Source organism: Eptatretus burgeri, chromosome 5 (genome assembly GCF_056783735.1).
Source record: "Eptatretus burgeri isolate ZD-2024b chromosome 5, Ebu_testis_v1, whole genome shotgun sequence".
NCBI lineage: Eukaryota > Metazoa > Chordata > Myxini > Myxiniformes > Myxinidae > Eptatretus > Eptatretus burgeri.
Window position 1 is genome coordinate 66,209,788 of NC_140965.1, and position 16,505 is coordinate 66,226,292.

General features: G+C 40.8%; 1 protein-coding gene across 10 annotated transcripts in view; it reads left to right on the forward strand.

Moving 5' to 3' along the window:
* The window catches only part of LOC147026600 (ras-specific guanine nucleotide-releasing factor RalGPS1-like), a 278,462-nt gene that overhangs the window by 97,480 nt on the left and 164,477 nt on the right, over positions 1-16,505 (forward strand). For 9 of the 10 annotated variants that reach the window (XM_085882173.1, XM_085882179.1, XM_085882171.1 and 6 more), the window contains 3 exons: positions 2,470-2,580; positions 4,050-4,100; positions 16,185-16,268. In XM_085882173.1, the coding sequence (XP_085738299.1) occupies positions 2,470-2,580; positions 4,050-4,100; positions 16,185-16,268 (246 nt within the window). Of the gene's footprint in view, positions 1-2,469; positions 2,581-4,049; positions 4,101-7,707; positions 7,957-16,184; positions 16,269-16,505 lie in introns of those variants that run through there. The other variant, XM_085882181.1, reaches the window with a different exon arrangement.

Consider the following 16,505-nt stretch of genomic DNA (forward strand, 5'->3'; position numbering starts at 1 on the left):
GCGCTGAGGACACGAGACCGCCTTTGGTTTGGCCGTCCACAGGTTTTCATGCAAGGTAGTGTAACCCTGCCAGGATTGGCAGTGCCAATCGGCATTTGTGGTTGCTTAGCAACCCGCTGGTGCATGGAGTTATCTGTGCCCGGCAGCCTCAGGACCTGGCGTTCAGGAGGGACCTGAGTGCTTCCCCCTCATGGTGAGCCTCGAATACTGAGTCCACAAAAATATGTTGGTATTTCGTTTTGCATTTTTCTTTTGTCTTTTTTGCAATTGTTGGAGCTGTATTTGTTGCTGTTTTGGTTTGGTGCATGACATCTTCTATTCACACCTGTTTTGGAAGTTTTTTTTTCAGGGTGAGTGAGAGATATCTTCTCTGGCTTGCTGTCTTCATGTTTGCATACAAATTGTATTCGGTAGTCTGTTGATCTTTTCATGTATTCAGCCAATCCGACAGATGTCATTCTCTGCACTTGGTTGAGTTCCATAAGGCAGCTACGTCTTCGTTTCGGCAGGTATATTCTCGGCATGCACCGATTTCTGTGGATGGTGAGGAGTTTCATTGTTTTGATATCGAGTTTGTTGATTTCCGTTTGTAGCCAGTTTATTATTCCACAGCTGTATTGGAGTACTGGTATTATATTGCTAGTTGGTTGATGGCTTTGTTTTTGTTTCTCGGGGTGAGATGTGTTTTCAGGATCAGCCTTGTTCTGTACAAGTTGTATTTGGCAATTGTTTTGTGCATTTGCTTGTGACATATTTGGTGGCCTTCTCCTACTCCAAGGTATTTGTATGATGCTACGTTGGGGTTATCATGCATTGTTGTCTCTTGGTCGATTGCTTTTTTTTTTAATTATTATTATTATTAATTTTTATGTTTGTTTTTGTTGTTTTACCCGATAGGAATGTGCACTTGGTACACTTCTCTAGGCCAAATTGTATTTCAAGGTCATCAGAGTTCGTTCTTTTTCATCGTTCGGTGCAAAGAGTTTTAAATCATCCATGTAAAGTGGATGTGTCACCTTTTCTTGTTTATTTGGACGTTTTTTTATTGGTTGTTAGGGTGTATCTGTGTCCTTGCTCATTAATGAGGTTGCTCAGTGGGTCCAGAGCCAGGCAAAACAAGGGTGGTGTGGGGGGTGTGGGGGAATGAAGGCTGTCTCCTTGGAAAATCCCTCTTTGTATCTTCACTCCTGGTATTTCGATCTTTCCTTCCGAGTGTTGCAGTATCATTGTGGTGTTCCTTAGCTCCATTGTGTGTGTATATGTAAGTATGTGTGTATATATATATATATATATATATATATATATATATATATATATATATATATATATATATATATATATATATATATATATATATATCCACCATTACTTCCAGAAGCAGCAAAAAATGTGATTTGAATTGAGTTTGGCTTGATGACCATTACCTGCTCATTCACACAGTTGTGAAATTCTGTTCCCTCTTTACACGAACAAGACTGTTAAAAGTATTGGTTAGTTACATTTATTTATTTTCGTTGTTTTCCTCATGGCAGGCAGCACAGCGAGGGTGGGTTGAAGATCGAACACTGACAGTACAGTTTCCAAATATACTGTCTGGGGATTTGTGTAAAGGCCTGAATACTCCATACCATATGTTGGGAATGTTTTTGGTTAGTGTTCCAAAGATTGAACAAATGTGAAGGGGGAAACTCACGATGGCCTTTTGTTAAAAAATATATCACACAAATTTTTTTTGTTTCCCCCCCCCCCCCCCCCCCAAGATCAGAAAATAAAACATCCATGTGGAAAAAAGATTAAAAGGTCAAGTTAAATCATAAAGTTGTGATGTAGAAACGGTACCTGTAAGAAAACAAAAAGCAAGCAGGTGGATTAAGAGCAATCCATGGAAATTACCAGGAAACTCAATAAGCTGCAAGCCAGGCATCTTCTCCATCTAAATACAGGGAAGGGTTTGGTTGCCATGGATCTCTAAGCCGTCCATCCGGCAGTTTGCCTCGAGCATTCCTCAAAACTCGCTCCAGGCCACTACTTTATACAGGTCACTGTCACTGCTATCCAAGTGACCCTCGGTCTACCTTTAGCAGCTCTCTTGCCGAGTTGCCTGTGACCCCATCTTCCAACAGTTGTCATGGCGAAGGGGAATATCAGCGGAATCGACGTTGAGTTTCTTTATTTGTACCTTACAGGTTTCTCATCCATGTAGCTGTCCTTAATTTTTCTTTTTCTGTGTTCAGAAGATTCTACGCATCCTCTGAAACATCTAAGGTCTCCAGCCTGCTTATCATTGTGCTCCAAAGTGTCCACCTCTCTGCACCATAGAGCTGAAGGATTCACTAATGATCAGATCTAATCATTGTCGGTTTATGAAAATTGTCATTTTGTTTAATTTGCTTGATCATCAAGTTTGCGTTCTGTAATTGAGACATCATTCTGACCTTTTGTTCATTTGACAAGTTGTTTGACCCACAGGACAGCAGTAGTATAGATTCATTGGATGGGCGGGCCTCTGCAGACCCCAAGCGCAAGAGCTACGATGCTGTTCTATTTGACGTTCTTCGGGTCTTCCCAGAGGATTTTGCTGTGAGTTTGTTTTCTGTGTCTTTCTGGTTGTCCACAGATGTGAGAAATGTTTGCATATTTTTCCTTTTTTCTTCTTCTTTGTATTGTCACTTTTATTTATTTATTATATATTTTTCATGATCAATAAAATGGTGGTCTTTGAGGGAAGCCAAGAATTATGCACACTCACCACTGAGCTCTCTAGCCTTGGTTTGAATCCCAACCCAGCTAGAAGTGTCCATCCATCCATTGGGACCATACTCTGTACAGAGCGTTGGTCCAACCTAAGCATTCTCCTTGGCTATTGGACACAATCCTGGACAGGTCGCCACTCCGACACAGGATACCAGCAAGCCGGCACTCATTTTGCCGACCTCGGAAGGATGACAGGCAGTGTCAACCCCACCTGGTATTAATTCAATAGCCGAGTGGGATTTGAACTCGGTATCCTCGGATCCTAACCATTAAGCCAACACCAGGCATACAAGTGTGTGTGCAGCCCTGATAATTGCCCTGATACTATGCAATTGTGTGTGTGTGTGTGTGTGTGTGTGTGTGTGTGTGTGTGTGTGTGTGTGTGTGTGTGTGTGTGTGTGTGTGTATGATCCATTGTAAGGACGTTAAACTGGAGGATTCATCTGCTAGAACTGGTCGTTGGTGGACGTTAAAGGTCCCATGGTGTCTTTCTTAAAGAGTAGGCATATTATCGCCATCACCCTGAACAAATGACAAATTCCTGCTTGTCTATTGTCGAACCTGGTCAGCCGCTTCCAGAAAAACTTGGGCCAGAACCGTTCCAACCAATCCCACAAGGTGGGAATAATTGCGAACGATGAAGAAGATGACTATGTGAATTGAAATGGTGTCTGTGTGATCTGACAGTAATGTGAGGAACCCCACCACTAATATGCAATGGTAAGGGAGTGATTTGTGGTGGGGAGTGGTGGTTGCTGTGATACTTTGTCTCCAAGAGTTCCCTGTAGTTTTCCCATTGAATACCCATTCTATGTTTCAAATTGGTTGCTTAAAGAATTCTGGATTTGAGTCTTTATCACCATCTTGTTGCCTCTAAATGACTCGTGCAAGCCTTACCTTGTTTTCCGTGCCTATAATCATGGGTATATTTTCACTCCGGACATCAGTGCCTTGTTTTTATTAAATAACTCCTGATGATAAATCTTTCAGAGAAATATAATGCCTCCAAAATACATAAGTGGAATTTTAGTTGTTTTAAAAAAATTATTATTATTATTGGGGCAGTGAAGGAATTTTCTTCACTTTGCTGAGCCCGAGATGAAAAATGAGTGTGAAAGAACCGGACTGGGGTGTTTTGTCGAGTATTTGGAAATTTACAAACTCTGCACAGCGTAATCACAGCCATGCAAGCATCTTGATGGGAATTGTTTTTCACTATGATGGAGTGATTATTATTATTTATATTATTTTGAAAAGTCGATGAGAGGATTTTAATTTTGCTCCCCTTGCGACAGAGCCAGATAACGCTGCTCGATGCTCCTGTGTTCAAAGCCATCCAGCCTGAGGTACGTGGGGTTCCCCACCTGTTTAATTACATCCACCTCCACCTTCATTGTCATAAAGCGAAAACGCAGTCATTGTGCTTTGTGACACGAATCGTTGCGTCGTACAATCACACGACCAATACTACACACACTCGTTCTGCAACTCCATGCGGTCATGGCCTTGTTTTTTGTCTGTTCAAATCCAATCCTTGCTCACAAATGGAGGGTTTTGCGAAGTGAAAATGTATTATAAAGGTTTACTGCAATGTAATGTTTTTTTATGACTGTGAAAGTGAATGATTTTGACTTTTTGTTTCATTCTGTCCCTGCTCATTCATTATTACCTCCGCCACCAAAGGTGAAGGAGGTTATATTTTCACTCATCTCTGTTTGTTTGTTTGGCTGTTCGTGTACAGGATATCTCAAAAAGTTGTATGCTAGAATTTTAAAATTGATTCTTCACCATTGATAGATCGGCCCAAAACGATAGATAGCACGATATCTCAAAAAGTTGGGCACGGATTTGGATGAAACTTGGTGGACACGTTGGGTGTATGACAAGTAAGAATTGATTCAATTTTGGTAAAGATCCAAATCCGGATCCGGATGCGAGAATTATTTAATTTCTAAAGTGATTCATCACCATTGAGAGAGAGGGCCACAAACAATATAGTATTGTATAGCATGATATTTTAAAAATCTATTGGGCCCGATATGTTCTCGTGGATAAGGTATGCGCTCTAGCAAGTGCCCTTTTCGTTCACACTGTGTTTTTTAGAGACATCTTGCAGCAGGTTGCAGCACATTTTAATAATACATGATGCTGTGTAAGCGTTAACTTCATGAGCTTTGTATTTTTATTTGTCGATCGTGTGTTTCATTCAGTTTGGGTGAATTTGGTAAAATGAGACGTTTGTAAAACAAGCATCGCCATTTTGTCATAGTTTTAATAGTTCATATTGTTTGAGTTTTCCTTCTTTCCACTTCTTGTGCTGTGTCTCATAGTATGGGGTAGGCCACCAGTAGAGCATGCAAGTTTGGCCTAAGTCTTTCACTAACTGGCTGGCCAGGCCTGACATTCGACTGGATCTGATGATGACAGGAATTGGAAATTTGGCCACGGTGCCGGTGATTAAAATTAAAATGGTACTATCGTTTTGACCTGCGACGAGCCAAATGTCATGGTTTCTTTTTGTTCCTACGTGGCCAACATTTTAACAGTCTTCTTCTAAAGATGGGATTGATTGAGTGACAAAAGACGTCAGCTGATTGCACAGACAGTGGGATTGGCCCAGTACCCAAGGCACAATTTGCAATACCTTTTTGAGCACTCCATCCACTCTCGGCTCATTTCTTTCCGAAACCTCTGAAGTGTCAAAATACACTGACCGGGAGGGAGTAGACTCGTCCACCATGCAGGCTAACAGTGATGCTGTCGCAATGCATAAGATGTATTGCCTGTGACGTGAGAGCGGGATAGAATAGATAAGTGTGCGAGTCTCACGTCTGATTTTATAGGAGACTTGGCACATCTGGTTTTGCGGACACTGCACTGAGAGTCCCTGCTGAATCCTCCTCAAATGGCATCTTATTTAATCAAATGGGTTATGCTTCGTACCACTCTGTGCTTGTTTTTGGACCTAGTTTGCATTGACGATGTTTTGCCTTTTTAAATGCCAATTTTTCTTTCATACTATTTTATTGTGCTGTGTATGAGCACATTCATAGTCCATTGCTTAACTTGAAGCTCGTCCCTCATGAACTAATATATAATCCATTTGCTTTCCTGGAGGCTTGTGTTTGTGATGTCACCTTGATGGTCCTACTTGTATCTCTGAATTTCTAATATTTTTCTCAACGGTAGGTGACAGGCATCTATTTATTACGTACTTAAATATGCAGGAATATTTTATACATGCCCTCGCTCACCCCATCCATCCCCATATATACTGCATACTTGCCCTTTCCCTCACAAGCACTCCATCCGCTCAAACCTTTCTCCCCACTGCCCCTACTCTCTTTTGCCCTCCTTACTGACTAATTTTCTTCCCTTCTCTTTTTTTTAATTTTTATATTTTTTTCTTCAGTTGTAATGTTCTCAATTTGGCACCCTCCTCTCCCTCGATGCATGTACACTAAATGGATGGCCGCTGTCCCCATAAGATGTGCATTCAACTAGTCAAGCTGTAGAAGAGTACCACAAAGCTGTTCCGAGTTTGTTTGTTTATTTCTGCATTGTCTTCATCATTATAAAGTTGACGATGCAAAGAAGGACTCTGAAAACATCATGTTTTTAGCTCTTCCTTTATGACCCACATGGATCGGGCCATTCCTTGCCTGTTCTCCTCATTCTCTGCTTGTCTTTCTTGTGCTATCTCTTTTGCATTTCCCCGTCATCGCTTCGTCCTTTTGGGTTTATTTCTGTTGGCAATGAATCTACCAAGGATTTGAATTGAACCTCGTACCTCTTCGCGAAGACCACACACATGAGGCACATGGTTTAATAATAATAATAAAAAAACATCATTATTATGGGTTTTTTTGAGAGGACGTAATGGCCCTGGGCAAACCTTTATTTCTCGGCAACCTGCTGCGCTTTTTCCCGGCATCTGTTTGGTGCAACGCTGCACGCAGCAACACAAGGCCAAGAGCTATGTGGATTTCCAAAAGCTTGAGGTAAGACCAAAGAAAAATACTCGATCAGACTGAAAAAACATACGATTTCCAGTAGTCTGGAAATAATAATAGCAGTTTTCACTGCTCAGAAAAATGAAAGCATTTGTTCCTCGCACATGCATTTAAATCGTTGCCCGTCTGGTATTTATCAAAGGTCTGAGTGGTGCAGGAATGTGAAAGGTATAATGAGAGGACTACTGCTAGGTTCGGTGTATAATGTGACTTTAGGAAGATGCACCAAATCAGAGCATGTACTCTTTCAGAGTGTCCTTTAATCTGCCTGTCCTATCCGTAATCATGTGGAAGTAATGGAGACCATTGTCGCTTTCACAAGGATCAGTCGTTAGGCCTGTTTGATCGCTTCCTAGACTCCACCAATAGAGTCAATGGGATGTGGAAGTTAAGTCAAAGTATATGATAAGTACGCCAAGTACTATTCCCATTTGAACCCCTTGGCTTGTGATGTGCGGAACCTGGGTTCAAATCCCATGATATAATGTGTTGGTCAAATGTCTACGAACCTCCTTATAATTCATGAATAGCTAACTCGTGTGTGCAGTCTGTGGCTGCAGGTTTGCAATCATTTTCTGGGGTCATGGCTGTGCCGCTGATATAGTGCCCTCTATTACCAGAACATTGGTACTCATTTCGCAGACCTCAGAAGGATAAATAGCCGACAGGGGCTCAAACTCAGGACCTGAAAATCCCAAGCCAGCCACCCTAACAACTCAACAAACACCAGGCTTAATTCATGAATGTAAAAATAACACGAATGTTTGCTAATGTCTTTGCCCTCCATGTGATCTATATACAAGCTCCACTACAACGTTGAGATCAATGTTAACATTTTGATTGCTTGAGGGATAATGGGATGTACATATGGGTGGCCTTGTTGAATAGGCTTGCCAAATGGCCATGATGCATTTATTGATCGGTCAAATGATCTTTTTGATGCCTTTATTACCACACAAAGTGAAAAGTGGGATGAAGCAATTGGTTCATTTGTCTGTCTGCCCACAAACATCAGTTTATGATCAAATCAGCATGATTCCCAAGCAGATGGCAGATGACCTTGAGCAAGAGCAGAGGAGCAGGTTTTTAGGACATGTGGGCTGATGCCGTCTGGACTGGTTGCAGAATCTTTGACAGCAAACTCTCCACCTTGTCAGGAGAAAAGGACACAAAGTCCAGGAATGGTTGGGTGAGTCTGGGTAAGGTGGGTACAGAAAGCGATGGGTTTGGGACACATGATTTAGAAGCAAACATGGAGTTTAGGCATTCAATCTTTTCACATGCAGTGTCAGCTGTGTCGCTATTTGAGGAAAGGGAGGGGATAGAACGGGAACATACACCAGAAGCACACTTAACAAGACACTACCAGGATTTTGAGAGTTCAGACTTGAGAGTAATATATATATATATATATATATATATATATATATATATATATATATATATATATATATATATATATATATATATATATATATATAACGCACACACGCATTCATACACTAGATGACCTGTGAACCCGTTGTGACACCGGTTGACAAGAAAAAAATACCCCCGAGCGGGAGTGCCGGTTATCTCTGCCAGAGGTCGAAAGTAACTCTGTGTCAGACTGGAATGGGGCAGTTCATAAAGTACGTACGCTCTACTTTCGGGTTTCAAAACCACCCACCCCCCTCTGTGTGCAGGCTAGTGACCACCCACCCACCCCCCTTGTACATCGCTAATCGCTTGCAAAGCCAGCAGTTCCTTATGAACCAATGTTTGTAAGCCATGACGATGCAGTCCCTAGTGGTGTAATTTACCTTTTTCTTTTAATATCACAGCACGTCATTTATGAAAATAATTGTACAAATTGACATTCAAGACGATGTTAATGTTATAAATGAAAGTAAGTCTGCATATAAACTTGTGTTGCATTGTTTTAGTTAAATCTAACAAAAGCTTCAAATGTAATATTTGTCTCAGAGTTCCGGTTCTTAAGTTAATACTTTTTTTTTTTGGATGTACTTTATGAACGGCCCATACGGGGAATCAGAGCGAAGTTTGAAGGGCTATAAAATCGGAACAAGAGCAAATTTCAAAAAAATGGCTCGCATTGTTCTAGATAATAATCCATAGTATCTGAATCACTAATTACATTTGATCTCTCTTGATAAATGAGGGAGGAGATACGATTTGAAATCGACTTTTCGCAACTTTGACAGCCTCGTGACGTTGACCTCAACCTTGGACGACCTTGAAAGTTATATTGTTGTGCCTGTCTCATCGCCCTCTATCCATTCCACTATTGGTTATTTGTCTCCACTCGGTTTGATTGTGGGCGGACAGACTTCGAGACTGTTATTATTAGGTCATCTCTACTGAGATGATAGAGATGACCGAAAGATAGCTCCAGCGAACGATACCGCTGAGGTTGTTTGCATTGATCAAATAATCGTGAAGAGTACTTGATTGAATCGGGAATTGATTTTTAAATATTTTTTTTCGTTGCCCGATTTGAACGAAACTTAAAACTGCACACTGCAGGAGAATGGTAAGGTGGCCCTAAAATTTTGCGCTGTCATGTACCGTTTTGGCTGTATTTCGGTAACATACATTATGAGAGTTTTAGTCATATACTAGACGACCCGTGAACCCGTTGGGTTCCCGTTGTAACAGCTGTTAACAAAAAAAAAATCATTTCAAAAGAAAAAGAAAAATATGATGGCTCCAGCGAACTATACCGCTGAAGTTGTTTGCATTGATCAAATTCTCCCGAAGACTACTTGACTCAATCAGGAATTGATTTTTTTTTTTTTTAATAATTCTTTTCGTTGCTTGATTTGAATGAAACTTGATATTGCGCGTCAGATGTGAAAAAAAAAACGGAGAAAAGAAAACCGAATAAATTATTGTGCGTAATCTTCTAAACACAATTTTATTTCTTAATGAACACTGAAGTATTAGATCAAAATGGCGATGTTTATTTTATGCTTAAAAATAAATCATTTTTGTGTATACTAAATGTTTGAGATTTTTCAATAAATCATTTTGAAGAAAAAAAAAAGATAGCTCCAGCGAACTATACCACTGAGGTTGTTTGCATTGATCAAATTCTCCCGAAGAGTACTTGACTGAATCTGGAATTGATTTTTTTAAAAAAATTTTCGTTGCCCGATTTTTAACGAAACTTGATACTGCACACCGCAGGAGAATGTTGAGTAAGGTGGCACTAAAATATTTGTTCTATCCTGTACCATTTTGGCTGTATTTCGGGAACATACATGCATACATGCATACATACATACATACATACATACATACAAGATGAGAGTTTTAGTAATATATATTACGCACACACACAGCTCGATCAGTCCATGAAGCCGTGTGACTGTCTATTAATTATGTACTGTTTAAACGTCAGTTGCACTTTGACTTCACACATGTACGTCTATTAATTATGTACTATTACAATGTACCTTTTGACCCTTTGGAATGTACTGTTAAGACCCGTTTGACCATTGAAGACCCTTAATATGCCATTGACCTAAAATACCCAGAGGATCAAAGACTCTTAGACCCATTTTACCTTTTAAGACCCTTTCAACACTTTAGACCCCTTTAGTTCCCTTCACCCTTTCGACCTATTATACCCTTTTGACCCCTCGAACATTTAGACTTTTACGCCGCTTAAGTCCCTTTTGATGCTTTTGACTTTCACACTATTTGGACCCCTACACCCTTCAGACAGATGAGACAGCTTTGAGCTTTAGACTACTTGGACCTTTTTATATTACAAATAAATATAATATCACCAATATTTCAAATAAATGTCGAAAAGAAATGTTTGTATTATAATTGGTGTAAACCATGACACCATAGCAAATTCGGTGATGTAAATCTCTAACGATGTGTGGAGAGGCTAACGTAGCGAGCTGATCCACGCTAGTGATGTTATAAAGAAGTGAATCTGATTGTTTATCATAGAATCAACACTGTACCTTGGCACAGCTTGGGCATGACCTGAAGGCACTTCTTTCCCATCAAATAAGGAAAAACCAACATCATGTCTTTATCAGAGTTCACCCGTAACCTTTGACTTCATATTTAAGCTTTGACATGCTTTGAAGGCACAAAGTTCACCTTTTAATGTACAATGATTAACTTTGATATTTTTTTGTTTTGAAAGTCTAGATAAGTGCTGCTTTATCATATTTGTTAATTTTTGCACATTGTTTAGTTATTGTATCAATATACAATGGTATCCACCTTTCTCCAGGCTATAACGAATGAAGTAAGCCTTGGCTGTTTAAATGTTTTTGGTGGGTTTCCTAGCTTGTTTCATTGCGGTCACTTGATAATGATAAACAGGATCCCTGAAAAATCACGGTTATTGAAAATGACTCCTCGTTCCCATTCTCCATGATAATTGCTCAAGGCTTGGGAACAGGCACTCGAGTTAAGTAGTAAGGAGAGTCGCTTTGCCAGCACACATGGATGTGAAGGGTGGAATTGGGCAGCCTTCCAATCTCGACTTTTGCATTCCTGAGCGTTTACTTCAAGAAAACCACACGGCTGATTTTGAGCCTTGTAAATTGTTAAATAAGACAGAAATGACTCTCTGGTTCTTTACAACAGGCCTGGTGCATTGGCATCTGGCACAAACTTGCTTTCGTGGCAGGAAACAGTAAATTGTTAAGGATTAATAAGCATGACAAATTAATTTTCTTTTTATTACTGTTTGTGCTGTTTCTTAGGCTACAGTGTGTTGTGCAGATAAACTATCTGCTCCTGCATCATAAAAAAGCACTTACTGTTTTGTATATTATTGTCTGTCCTTGATCATATAGAATGCTTACAAGAATGATTTAATCTGCAAGGGCCTAGCACAGCAATCCATTACCTTGGCTTTAAGATTGGCCGATGGGTAAAATTTAGAACATCAACTGAGATGGTCTTCCAGAGGGTTGGTTCATGCTGGTTGGTTGGATTAAGTCAAAGGGCTGCTGGTGGTACATGGTAAAAACCATGATTGTTACCAAATGTAACATACTGTCACGCACCTCAGCGGTAGTTTTAAACACACCAAAGGTGGAGCTCTTACAATGCAAGCTCGGATGATTGAACTGCCGAGCGGAAACTCGTTACCTTGAACTTTTATTAAATGGTTTAATTTGGACCTTGATTATACCATGGATGTGAAAAGGTGACACTGCCTTGATTATTTTGCAGTCTTGACAGGATGGTGCAGAGCTAACATGGAGGCAGTGATTTTCCGTGATCGTGCAAAACGGACGGAATTTATGGAATCGGTGACTTGAAACGGAAAACTGAACCTGATACGGGGAAAAAAACGTGGTGTCGTAAATTTTATTTTTAAAAAACAAGAAGTCAACATTAGTTCGAATTGCAAATAAACTATAGCTTGTTTTTTCTGATTTTGTGTTCGATTCTCCACATACTTTATTCCCAACGCATACTTGTGAAAAGTAGTAAAAAATATATAATACATACCAATTCAATGCCCATGGGATATCATCTATACCCGGAGCACGAGCACAGCCAATCCTCTACTCGCTTTTATCGCAGCTGCTTCGGACGAGCAAGCGTAATAAAAAAACGATATCCCTTGATTTGTTTATGTCAATGTACAAACTGCCACGTCTAAATACTTCCTTTTTAGGTGAGCGTGCATGGACATTGTAATCAAGATTGATTTAGTTTAAAATGCCACGTCCCATGGATCACATTTTACCCACCTGCCATTTATACTTTTATTTTCACCGATTGTGGGCCACTGCTGTTAGATTAACCACCTCCAAAAGCTGGACACTACTATCCTCAACTGCTTGAACTCTATTGCAGTGCTGTGACTCCGAATCTCTCCGAGTCTCTCAACTGTCACCACCCAGTCCCTTAAATCATCTCTCCCCATGTTCCATCCAAGGTTTGTTTTCAAAAGAACACACCAATCGGTGTCAGCTCAACCAATGGCTAGTTTCAACTAGCTATAGTGAGGGGACGTGCAAATGCATGTTCAAATATCCTAAGGATGACAGTCATTGCAGGTGTTGGGGAAAAGCAAAGAATAAATTGACAATGAATCTACAAAATAATATACCATCTGCTGGCTATATAACACTCACCCTGCAAGTCAAAATCATGTATTATTTACATCCTTAATGGAATTCTCTTAAATGGAATACAAAGCATCATTTACCGAACTTGTTTCCCCAACCCCTCACACTCTGTACCCACCGTACCCAGTCACACCCAACTGCTCCAAGACTGTCTTTTTCACCTGAGAAGGTAGAGAGATTTCTGGCAACTCTCGACTGGACGGGACAGCATCAGCTCGTGTCCTATAAACCTACTCTGCTGTTGTTGCACATCCTCTTTCTGCTCTTTTCACCATATTATTTGCCCTAGGTCATCTTCCATCTGCTTGTAAGTCAGCCAACATCACCACATTACATGAAGCAGGTGCAAAAATGGATCCCCTTAACTACAGACCTATTAACTTACTTCAAATCGTAAGCAATGTCATGAAATCCATAATTACAATAGACATAAAATCCTTCCTTTTCTCCAACTGCCTCTTCTTAGATCATCAATTTGGATTCAGACCTGGTCATTCTACCTTGGACATACTGATTGTACTCTCCCAACAATGAATGGAGGACCTCAAAGCCAGACAGAAGATCGGAGCCGATCAGGACCTTCTCTCTCTGTTAAATCCCTCAATGCCCCGAGGCAAGGTTCTGGGCCCTGTCCTATTCCTAATCTTCAATGATCTCTCTTGCTCTCTGGAAAATTGTCTTTATCTATTTGCTGATGACTCCACTCTCTGCCATGACATCCATCATCCTTAAGATAGGTGGGCTGCAGCCTCTTCCCTCTACAGACCTTGACAAAATCACAAGTTGGTGAAACACTTGGAATATGTCTTTCAAATCCTGACAAATCTCACATGCTCTCACTATCTCTCAAGGAAATAACTGTCTGGCAAACTCTCCCATCTACTATCTTAGCAATTCTCTTGAAGAAATTCAGTCACTCAAACTCTTGGGTCTCACTATCAGCCACGATATATCTTGGGATAACCACATTTCTAAGATGGCCTCCAAAGCCAAAGCCAGTCTCCGACTGGACATCCTCTGTCATGCAAAGTCATTCGTTGGCACACCTGAACTCTTGTCCACCTACAAGGTCTTCATCCACAGCTTAATGGAGCGCTGGTGCCCCTGCTTCACACCATGTTCTATTTGATGCAGTGGAAACCAAGGCCTTCAAGGTCATTGGAACTTCCCATGATGAAGCAGAGTCTATGGCCCTATGCCTTTACCATTGCAGACATGTCGATGGTCTTTCTGTATTCTACCACCTTCTTTCTGGTCTTGCACCTTCTGTTCTTTCCTTGATTTATCTCACCAGCACCCATTCACTCCTCTTTTTCTTTTTTTTCTTCTTTTTTTTTTCCTCGTGGTGGAACCAACTTCCACATTCTCTTCAACCTCTTTCTTCCCTACAGGTGTTCAAGTCAGTTGTTCACCACCATCTCAGATCCTCCCCCATCCAAAACCATGAGCTGTTCTACCCCAGTTACCCCCTCCCCCCCCCGAAGCTCACCTCTATCCAAATTTTCAGTTTTTCATTCTTGAGAGTTTTCCTCTGTATTCATTGTGTCCGCCCCATGTGTCCTCCCATACCCCTCATTCCTCCCCACACCTACTAGACATGACAGAAGTAAATGGACACCATGATTTTGAAAGTATTTATTTATTGAACATTTAAAGTACATTTGATCCATTTTAATACACACACTAGTATTTGGTAGAAGAGCCATTTGCAGATTTCAATGCTTTTACTCTTTCGGGAATAGAACTAACGAGTTCTGAAATTTTATCTTGTGGGATTTCTGCACAGGCTTCACGCAAACGGGTTGGGAATTCTGCCTGTGATGTTGATTTCCTGGACTTTTTCCACACAGCTCGATCCAATATGGCCCATCGGTGTTCAATGGGATTCATCTCAAGAGACTGACTTGGCCATGGAAGTCGCTTGATCCCATTTCTGTCCTGCCATTCTTTGTGTTTTTTGCAGTGTGCATGGAGCTCCATCTTCCATGAACAGAGTGTTGTTTTTGACCATCTGACCAGTGGAGAAGACAGGGAGACATCCATCCTCAAGGATAGAAATGTGTCATAGTGTTGATGTTGCCAACACACTCCACTAGCTCTGACCGACCAGCGCTCCAGATTGCTCTCCATACCATCACTGAAAAACCACCGTGTTTGACAGTTTGCTGCAATCGATTCAAAGATAACTCTTGACTGGGAAGTCTCCAGACCCATATGCGTCCACTATCAGAAAATTGAGCAAATTGGGACTCATCTGAACAAATAGTTTGCCAAAACTCCAAGGGTCTGTTGGCAATCTCATCAGCCCACTTCTTTCTCCTTTGAATGTTGCCTGGTCTAAGAAGAAGTTTTCTCTGAGCTGCTCTCCCATTGTATCCCAGTTGATGAAGGTCCCGCATGGCAGTTCTTGAGCTAACTTGGACCTCCTCTGCAACATCTGCTGCCTTGCAATGGGGAGTTTTCTCAATGGACCGCTTGACAGCTCGAAGACACCTTTCTGAAGGCCCAGATCGACCAGAACGGGAAGCTGTGGATCCCTTGCCTTCACTGGTGTATTGCTCAATCACTCGATTGACCATAGAAAGCGGAATGCCAAGGTTCTGAGCTATCTGACGCTTGGCTGACTCCACCTTCCAAATGGCCAACAATTCGTCGTCTTTGAAAATCTGAGTTTGTGTGCTCCCTGGGTTTGAGGCATAGGTAATTGTCATCCAAGACCCAGAAACTCTTTTCTGCAAATAAATAGTCGAATGTTAGTACAAATAACTGAGTAAAACTGCATTGTACAGATGAAATGAAATGAAATTTAAAGTGTCTATTTACTTCTGTCATGTCTGTATTGTTTGTCCAAGTCTCTCTAATTTGTCCTGAACTCTGCTGTCGGTGTGTCTCCACCAACCCCCCCCCCCCTTCTCTTTCTCCTCTTCATTTTTTTTTTGTTGCATCCTGATCTGTCCTGTGTTCTAGCTCTTCCATCAGCCTTGACTTTGTATCGAAAAACAAAAAAGAAACACCATTTTTCACAACACATTCCTTAATGTAAGATGTTGTCACGGTGAGGTAGTACCAAAGCTGATGAAACAGCTCGCTTTTGGCTTTGCCAGTAGTATATATGTGTATATATATATATGTGTATGTATGTGTATATATATATATATATATATATATATATATATATATATATATATATATATAATCACTTTTACCTCTATCCTAAAATTCCTTTCACATTGGATGCATGAAGCAATGTAAAAAAGAGGAGGCTGCAGTTGAATGCTTATGTGTGTTTTGATGACAGGAGCTCTCCAGCTGTGGCTGGAACCGGAAGGAGAAGCGCATTCTCGCACCAAATGTTGTTGCTTTCACTCGACACTTCAACCACGTAAGAATACGAGCTCACTGCCTCCTTACAACCACCTAACCGCTCACAATTCAGCTGAGGGAGTCTGAACAAAGGGTTCAAGGTAGAGGGATGGGATTATCATCTCCGCCACCAAAAGTGATGGAGGTTATTTTTTTTTAATGTCTTTGTCTGTCTGTGAGCAGGATATCTCAAAAAGTTATGGATGAATTTGGATGAAATTTGGTGCAAAGGTTGAGTGTGTGGCAAGGACTAATT